The sequence below is a fragment of the Centroberyx affinis genome, unplaced genomic scaffold, assembly GCF_046629955.1.
Source record: "Centroberyx affinis isolate AG114_WGS23_722 - 3 ecotype Tasmania unplaced genomic scaffold, CSIRO-AGI_Caff_v1 ptg002065l_1, whole genome shotgun sequence".
Lineage (NCBI taxonomy): Eukaryota > Metazoa > Chordata > Actinopteri > Beryciformes > Berycidae > Centroberyx > Centroberyx affinis.
Genome location: NW_027280395.1, coordinates 61497 through 71155, shown reverse-complemented (window position 1 = coordinate 71155; position 9659 = coordinate 61497). Strand labels below are relative to the sequence as shown.

The 9659-nt window shown below is 43.3% G+C and overlaps 1 protein-coding gene across 3 annotated transcripts in view; it reads right to left on the bottom strand.

The window, feature by feature from the left end:
• Nucleotides 1-219: 219 nt before the first annotated feature.
• The window catches only part of LOC139654243 (enhancer of polycomb homolog 1-like), a 32153-nt gene continuing 22713 nt past the window's right edge, over nt 220-9659 (bottom strand). For 2 of the 3 annotated variants that reach the window (XM_071531324.1, XM_071531323.1), the window contains 5 exons: nt 9058-9482; nt 4700-4821; nt 3842-3983; nt 2888-3299; nt 220-1891 (listed from right to left, as the gene is read on the bottom strand). In XM_071531324.1, coding sequence (XP_071387425.1) covers nt 1819-1891; nt 2888-3299; nt 3842-3983; nt 4700-4821; nt 9058-9482 — 1174 coding nt within the window. In that variant the 3' untranslated portion in view covers nt 220-1818. Of the gene's footprint in view, nt 1892-2887; nt 3300-3841; nt 3984-4699; nt 4824-9057; nt 9483-9659 lie in introns of all 3 variants that reach the window. The other variant, XM_071531325.1, reaches the window with a different exon arrangement.

Genomic DNA, 9659 nt, shown 5'->3' with positions numbered 1-9659 from the left:
TAACATGATTAATCTGTGATTTCTTGAATATTTGGGGTTAATTGTACGCTGTCCAAGATCATTCTCACACATACTAAACTCCAAATTCTAATCCTAATCACAGATAGAATAAAAATGTCATGTTGGAGATTCTTCCTAATCTTTATATATTCTTGTGAGGGACACAGACACACACACACACACACATATATATAAAATAAAGTCGAAACAATTCACATTTAATGCCCTGGGCTTTATTGTCATATTTTAGTGAGAGTTCTGTCACATTTTCTTCTTGTTTTTTTTTTTTTGTTTGTTTGTTTTTTTTAGTCTTTTCAGCCTCCAGGTGGGACAAGTAAACCTCAAGGATATATCCTGCCATTGGACTGGGCATTCAGATTCTGACAAAGACGAGAAGCACTACTAAGTAATGCTGTCTTTGTGCCTAACTCTTCACAGAAGAGAGTACATATAATTCCCCAAAGGAAGGCACCCAATACTTGTGGTTTTTGGCCTTGCAGCCGTCTGGAGATTCTTTTTTCAAAGAAAAAAAGAAAATGAAAAGAAAAAGTGGGGAGAGAGGGGAGAAAACAGCAGTCCTCCATGCCCCCCTACCCTTGTTAGCATTTTTTGTTGTCAAAAACTGGAATGATGAAACACGTACAGCAATTACTGCCATTCACCTCCCTTATCACCTATGCATGAACAAGTAACAAAAGAATGAAGTCTTTCAATAAACGAGAAGCTTACAATCAAGTTTACCACAAGAACAGGAGAAAATACAAAAATAACTCAATTTTTGTTTTACAAAAAAGTGTGTGGGGTTAAAAAAAAATAAAGAAAGGGGGACTCCTGTTGCATGAAAATGAAGGACAACCCCTAAAAACAAAAAAAATTAAAAATACAAAAGCAGCATTGATATTTATCAAAACCATGAACAAAAACAAAAACATCACAAAAAAATAGTGCTTTGAATCAGAAGCAGCGGAGGCTTCTGGGAAGAGACTTCATCCCTGTTTTGTTACTTGTGTTGGGACAATGGAAATGGAAGATCCCAGGAAGAGAGGTGTACCCCTCCTCTAGAGCACCACAGCCACCCGCCAACACCACCTCCTCCTCCTCTTCATCCTCCTACTCCCCGGCTCTCCTGGCCTCCGAGTCTGTATGTATGTCACCATTGATTTCCACATGATCCACAGAGAGAAGCACAGGGACCCAAAAAAGGGGGGGAACCTGCTTTGTGTTCACAATATACAAAAATACCCAGGAGTCCGTAGCTACCTAACATTTACTACAGCACAGGAACCAACAAAGGTACAGTGTACAAATAAAAAACAAAACAAACCGAAAACAAAAAGAAAAAGAAAAACTGTAAACACAGCACAATAAATAGATAAAAACAGCAGGCTCCGCACCATGCACATGATGTGATAAAACTCTTCTCTATACAACTCACACATCTCTCACACTCTCCACAAGTTACTCGGCTTATTTTTTTTCCTTTCTTTTAAGTCTGACTCCCAAGTGCAAAACATCACAAATGGACAGTTCTGTATTCAAGTAACATATATACAAGGGGGATATTACAAATATGTAGTTACTGTACAGATACCAATTTTGCCATATTCATAATTTACAGATGTCAATCTTTACTTTAAACAGTAACAAAAAAAAAAAACGTTTAAAAAGCATGAGAGATGAGAATTGCAACCGAGCCGCCACAGTCGCTGTGGAGACTCGCCGTTCTGTCCGTCTGCGTCAGAGTCCTGCTGTCCCTTTTGCATTCCCGATGCTACGATGCACAGCACCTAAAAGAGCGGACTCTTGAACGCACCGCTACTACGTCACCTCCATGGCCACTGTGTTGTCTGCTATACTGTTCAGAGCCGGCTTGTCTTGGTCGTGATTATCCCTGTGGGACAGAGGAGAGGAGAGGGAATATTACACACTGCTGGTTCAGAGGATTCATATTGCGCGCACAGAAGGTTTCTACACATTTTGACTACAGGATAAGGCTTGGCACCAGTCAGTCTCTCAGGGCCGAGTAATGTGCCGAGTCATGATTTTACACTTTTCCTCAACTTTATCATGATTTCTTTTTTTGTTGTCACGCAATAGACAAAATTGCTTTCTAAACTTTCCCGTGCTTTCCAGACCTGCGGAAGAAAACTGTCTACAGCTTGAAAGGAAAGCAAGTGAATTCGGTGTAGAAAGTGTGTTGGTATGAAAGACAAATATATGGTATGGAATCGGTTAATGACAAGTTGATGTAAAACACCCAAATCCACCTTTCACACATGGAATATGTAGCATTTCTTGGCAGTGTTAAAACTGAACCGGCTTATTCCGTTTTGTTGTGAGCAGTTATTTTCAAAACATAAAACTCAGGCTTGTAATTTGCAGATTTATCCCCCATGCACTACGCTCTGATTACAGGCTGACCCCAGTGGATTCCCCAGTTTGTGGGACTCTCAACTGCATAATTTCTGGTAGCAGGGGACTTCACTGGCACTAGTTATTTATCCACCTAGTTTCCCCATGGGCATCATTCAAGTTTCATCTCATCCGTCCAAATTTAAGACTTTTGCCGTGTCATGTTAAATGCCACTATGCGTATCTTATCTGTTATTGCAAAGGCTTTTTTCTTGCTTATGGCAATACAGAAACGTTAACAAGTCTTACAAATTAGCACAAGTGGCCTTTTGGCATCAATTTACATGTGACCCTTTAACGTTAGAAATCGGTAACATATTTGGAAAAGGCCGCATGTGTGAAATGGGTTAAATGCAGACTTATATTGCACTTCCAGGCACAGACAACTGTTGACTTCTAGTTATAATTAACCAAGAACCGATTTCAAAAACCTGCCTGCAACGGTTACTGCTGCACCAGTGGAGCGGAGCCTCACCTTGAGCCCATGTCCATGGATGATGCTCCAGAGACCTTGGGCATCTGAAGGTTGGTGGTGGCGGCCAGCTTTAAGGCAGAGGGCGGCACGTTGCCGAGGGTCCGGGGGATGTGGCGTCCGGCCAGGCTAGCGGCCGACGGCACGCTCAGACGGATGTTGTTCCCGATCAGGACCTGAGTGGTGGCGGGGGCGGCGTTGGCAGCGCTGCATCCCAAGAGCCCCAGCGCTGCTGCTGCGTGGGCGTTGGGGGTGGAGGAGAGCGAGGTGGGGGCGGCGTTGGTGGAGGCGGGTGAAGGGGTGGTGGAGTTGGAGGAGGGCTGGAGGAAGGTCGGGCCCGTGGTAGTGGGTGTAGACTGGTTGGTCTGGTGAAGGGCCGAGGTGGAGCTGGAGAGGTGCAAGCCCTTGAACACAGCTGTGGAAGGGAGCAAACGGCTCAGAAATGCAAAAGAAGACTAGCAAACTGGAAGGACTGCAAACCTAATTTTTCTTGACTAGATTTCAAGATTAGTGTTTGATATTATAGGACATTACACATCAAGATTATTCTTCACAGAAATAGGTATTACAACAGTGGATCTACAACAATGTACAAAGTGCAGTCCTTTGTGTATTGGGACTGAACAATATGCAAATTGACAGTGGGTCTACAATTACTTCAAATATGTAGTGATGTGTGCACTGGGAAAGAAAAACAGTATGTTTCTGTACGAGTAATTCCCCAACTGAAAGATCTACAAATTATGTACTTGATTTGTCTCTCTCTTCCTAGTCTATGCAGGCAATATCATATGAAAATTGACAGATACTAGTAGATCTGCATTTCCCCAGTGAAAATAAGGGTAGAATGAATCCAAAACGAAATCAGCTTCAATTTCTGGGGTGCATGGCCACAGCTGGTCCTGGTCCAGTGATTTCATTGGTAAAATAACTTAAAGTGCCAGTCAGGAAACTCACCTGTACCCGCCAGGACCCCGTTGACTCCACTGGCCAGCACCAGCTCTTCCTTGGACTTGAAGGCCAGCAGCTGGTCCGTGGTGACGAGGGCCGAAGCAGCAAACTGGGCGCTGGCCTGGTCCAACGTCTTGGACGCCAGACTCTGGATGAAAAACAGACAAAAATAAAGTGGGACTGAGCTAAAGTGCTGAGGTCACCGCTCGAGTATCTGAAACTACTGAGCTCAGCGGTTTTGACGCCAAACAGGAGTGGAGGCAGTGGCGGTTAATGCCGCTCGTGGGAATGAGGATGTGTCCCATTTCTTAAGGATGGGCGAACCGACCTTCAACTGTAAACGATTTCCATATTGGGCCGTTAAAGTTTAATACTGCTTCCATTTGCCTCTCTGCATTCAGAACTGTACATATGTAAAGAGATGGAGGCATACACAAAATGAAAAAACGCATAGACTGCAAGAAACGGCCAAAATAGCTCAACGGGAGCAGGACCCTCTACCCACACACAGCCGCTTCCCTGAAACTTTTAAAGTGTGAACTAAGATACAAAGCCACCAGATAGATTGTCAATCAAAATTATTTGTTAAAAACATATACATTTCCTAGAGCAAGTTGTTTGTCAGCCAATGAGCTGCTTAAAAACAAAACCAAAGTGTGATAGTGAGAGGAGAACAGGATGCCACAGTTGGCCATACTCCATCTTAAAAGTAACAGTTGAATGTATTACTCTTAATAAACATTTTATTCATTTGTTTATCCATTTAAATTAAAGGTAGTTCTCGACTAGAGAAATATCTGATGATCATAAAAATGACAATGGGAACTCCTTTATTCTGACTGGTCTGAATCCATCCCAACTGACCTGTGCGTTGGTTGTGGATGCCGAGTGGTTGGTCTGTAGCTGCTGCTGGATCTGCTCCAGCTGCTGTTTCTGCATGAGGGCCAGCTGCTCCTGGTGCTGCTGGTACTGCTCCGCCGTGAACACTGAGGACAGCAAGGGACAGGACACACACACACACTGGTCAGAACCAGGACTGGGACTGGGACTTTGTTTGCTGTGTTGTGCACTTGGTAGGACATTTACATTTTAGGTAATTCAGCTGAGGCTCTTGCCCAGAACGAAAGTGCCTGACAACAGATATAACAAACAGGGGTGGATCTATTTGGGCTTTTGATGGCCAATACCAATGTTTTTGTATTTAAGCTGCCCATAGCCTATATTCAGTATCTTTAAATTTGACCAATTTCATGCCAAATTGACAAGGATTTGTTGTTTTTTCCCCAAAATTTTATTCTTGTTAGCCTCTAAAACAGCATTTAGACCATCATGGGAGACCAAAACTCTCCACTGAAACCCAGAAAAATCTAACTCTTTTAGGGTTGCCAACTTTTTAGAGAAGGGTGACCTACCAGACCTTTTCAACGGTAAGAGAAACCCTGGAATACATTAAACTTTTAAATTAAGAATTTATTTAGAATAGCTTATACAAGAAGTAGGAGTCCTCCTAATCCACATGCCCCCCAGGACACTTGTGGGTCAATGACCTGACCTTTGTTTTGTGTGTGTTCACAAAAGCAATGCCTTACTGATTGTGAAGCTGTTTGCCCCTACAGCTTCACAATGAGGGCAGTGGCAGCCTTAAGTGGGCTTGTGACTGAAAGGTCACGGGTTTGAATGTCCCAGACTGGCAAGAAGGACTGGGCGGGGATGTTGAATGAGCAATTGTCCCCTATTTTAGTCTGCAACTGCTGTCACATTAGCTTTGAGCGAGGCAGAATGCTCCAATAGAGTCGTTCAGCGGTCATCAGTAACAGGCTGAGGTTGTATTGAGCCGCTCCCACATGAGAATGTGTGCAACAGTATGAAATTTAAGCAGGTGTTACTGAAAAAGCATGTGTTCCCTTATTAAATAAAATTCAAGGGGGAAAAACATTGTTAGTTAACTATATATTCTCATTCTAACGCATTGCAGTTATTCTATTCATTATTTCAACTACGCAGCTTGTGCTGCATTAATGCTTTATTAGTGTAACCTGCCTATACCATCGCTGATCATATGTGCCTCAAGTGAAGAGAAATACAGTGTTGTGGCCAAATTTGTCAATATTAAGAAATGTAGACCTACACATCTGAACATGATATCTGTAAGTCCTCAAAAGGCTCAGTGCCTCTACCTGCCCAGCGAAAACCTCTATCAGTGCACCCTGAGGGAAAGGTCATCCAATCTTGAGTCATGACTAGACTGATGACATCAAATTTGGATAATAATGCAAAAGATTCATAGAAGTGTTTCCCATATAATGTTAATATTTCGGAAGCTCACTGAATTGACGTTTTAGATTCATTTTTGGTGCCGTTATGCACAAAGCTGTTGTTCAAACCTGCCGTTTTACAAACAACAACAAAAAAACCCCCGAAGCTTTCATGCTGTCAAGCACTGAAGCATGTTTGTGAATTACAATGCCCATAATTCATTGTGATGCAGCGCATGGTGTTAGACAGTCTGTGCTCCGAGTTGCACTGTGTCTTAGTGCAACAGATTGAACACCTACACAATATGCTGAGCAAGTAACCCTTTTCTAATTAGCTGTATGTTGTAATTGTGTCACAAAACTAGCGATAATCCCATGGGAGTATAACAGCTAATGTTGCTAGCCTCATTAGCTTGTAATAGAGTGAGAGACTAGTGACTGAAAAGATACGAGGCTCGCTAAATGAAATGCCAATAACGGTGCAGTCCTGTTCACTGCTGCCCATGTGTTGAGGCTGTTAGGTCTACCTTGGGATTCACAGTCAGATCATATAACATGCACTATGTGACCAAAACACTTACAGAAGGCAGCACTCATATTACATGATGCTGGAGGAAAATGCTTTGTCATGTTTGACATGGTGGATGACAGTTAAGTCAAACGGCCAATACACACTCTACATCATAATTTAACTAGTTATCAAAATAATACAGTCCAGAACGGTCAACAATCAGTTTGGGTACTAGCCAGTAGTTCTCCAGATCACTTGCCAAAATTGAAATCTACTGCAGTCTGCCATTTGTGTCCCAAACTGATGTGACAAAAATGAATGTGTCAGTTTTCAATTTTTCACATATTTGGGAGAAAAAAAGGCACTTTAACTGACATTAATGAGGACTAGCCGAAAGCTAGATGTGTGACAGGAGTCTCCAATGAGAACATGAGAACTATGTTATTTCTACCCAGGAGAAGAAAGGAGCATGAAATCCATAATTAGGCCCAGCATTAGCTTAAATCAATGATTCTCAACTTTTTCTGCCCACAAACCACAAAAACAAAGCACTCCTGATCCCCTGTTGCAGGCATACTTTTAACACCAAATCATCATGTTTTTCCCCCCGTTTCACTTTATTAATTATTGGAAGAAGCCTTGAGGTTGCAAATATCCATTATTTCCCAAGATAAAGGCATCGATCACAAAGATTAAAAAGGCATACAAGTCCATTTTTCCATATTCCACAGATTATCTAGCAACCAAAGCGCACACACAGAAACACTCTTTTATTTCAAAATTGGATACTTCCTCAAAGCCTTGATTGTGTGACTGGATGTGAAGATTTTGGTCAGCGTTTAATGTGGGCTGACGTTTGCTCAGCAATGTCCACTAAGCCATATTGCTCCATATCTGAAGAAAATTCTTCACGACAGTTACCAGAATGTGAAAAGACACTGGGTCTACAAAAGCGTAAAATGCACCGTTGTGTCTATCGAGGCTGAAGAACGCTTTCTTACCATCATCTTCCATAATAATTTAACGAATCCCAAAACTTTTCAAGATGTGACATCTCGACCAAATACATTTCCGGACTTTCCAGACCTGCGTAGGAAACTTGAGACCACTTCCAACACAGACCACTGAAACCACAACTAAAATCGGCTCTCGTCCCATCCTGAACTTGTCCAAGTTATCTACTGATTAGGAAGTTCTCAACAGATTCAGAGGCCATGTCATGTTTTTTGACATTCTACATTGTACTTTTTTCTGACCCAGTCCAGCGCTGTATTAATATTCAGCAAGTTCCCCCTCTGTGGCCACCGACCCCAACTCAATTCTGCACCTCTCATGAATCTATTTATACAGGACCATTTCTAATTGACTCCCCCAAGCCGGGAGTGCAGGAATTAATGTATTCTAATAAGGAAAGTGGGTCTGAATGCAGAGGGTTCATTTGATTTACCAGCGGCATGGGGGCCCAGTCAGAAGCAGAGCAATCTACCTTTGAAACACCTCATCGAAATGTGTTACACAGCAGCAGCAGGCCGACTAAACAACACTGAGCTGGCTTTTAAGTCAAATTCTTTCTCACCTCCATCGAACAGGCGCAGGCATATACACATGCGCAAAATCAATGAAACAATGGCACCTCACATAATTTCATGCATGGAGAAATTTTCCAATTACACCCCTCCCCGTACACACCGCACACTCTATAAAACCAATTCTCCAATTCGCTATTCACACCAAGAGCTAAAAAGCTGAATTCTGAGAGAGAGGAAGCTCTGACAGGGTCAAAGCAAGAAGACTTCTCCGCCAGACCGCCTGTCATCGGGCTCAGCTCCGAAGAAACTATGTGGAGAACTTTTTAAGCCTGTCATGCAAGGAGACCTAGAGGTTAAAGACCATCCCGTAACTAAAAGTTCCCAGCAAGTAACTGCACCAAGACTGCGGGTCTCGGTTCTCTTCCAAGTGAACTCCAGTGCGATTCATTAGGAGTGAGAGTCCAAACCAACTACAGGCAACGACCCCAAAACGCAAGATTTTATGGGTGTAAGGAGATGGATGTCGACATCTGATAGCAGTTACGCATGCTTGGAAAGCCTGGCATAACAAAATGAACCGCAGTTAAACAGTATGAACACCTGAGATGGTAAATTACAGCCAAGAGTGCAGACTTCCATTATGCTTTGCTAAAATTACTCCTGCTGCCAAAATCTGTAACCTTGCGGGATGACAGATTACCAAAACTCCCAGTTAACAAACTACTTGTGAGTTCAAGTAACTGTTGTTTACAAGCCCTGGTTCACTTGTAATTGGACAATTTGAGCCTTTAACAAACTAAATACAAAACAGCAGCAAAGTAAACTTATGCACTGTGATTCGGACCAAACATAAACTGTAGGTGTGATCACACCCTAAAATGGAAATGGGAACATCATGCAGCATGGTGGAGGAGACCACCGACTCACCATTTACAGGGGCAGGTGCAGGGCCGGTACGGTTCTGGGAGCTGGCTCCTCCAGGCAGGGTCCGGGCTAGTCCCGACGCAGTCCGGCTAAATCCCCTAAATCCTCTGCGGGACAAATCTCCTCCACCCAAGGGGTGATGGGATAGCGTCCGTGGTCTGAAGTGCCTCCAGCGGCAAGATTTAATGTTCAAAAGAATCTGACTGAGGTCCATAGATGCCGGTGACGACGACGACGACAAGGGTGATGAAGAGGAGGGAAGGTGGGAGGAGCTGGTTGGGTCCGAGGTATTGGTTTCTGAGGTACTGGCGTTGGAGTTGCGGAGCGGAGAGCTTGGAGGTGGTGAAGCGAGTGGTTCGGGCTCCGGGTCCGAGTCCAGGCTCTGAAAGACGCTGTCCAGGTCTGTGTGCGCTCTGTCCAGCAAGACCCTGCAACACGAAACAAAAGAAATATTACAAATACATCCACAACACCGAGCTGCTCAAAAACCAGTGTGAAGTCATTTAGGATTTACTGACAATTACAGATTCAGCTTCTTTGGCGAGCTAATGTGGGGAAAAAATTCTCACCATTTCCTCCATATAAGACGCAGAGTGGCAGTAGCT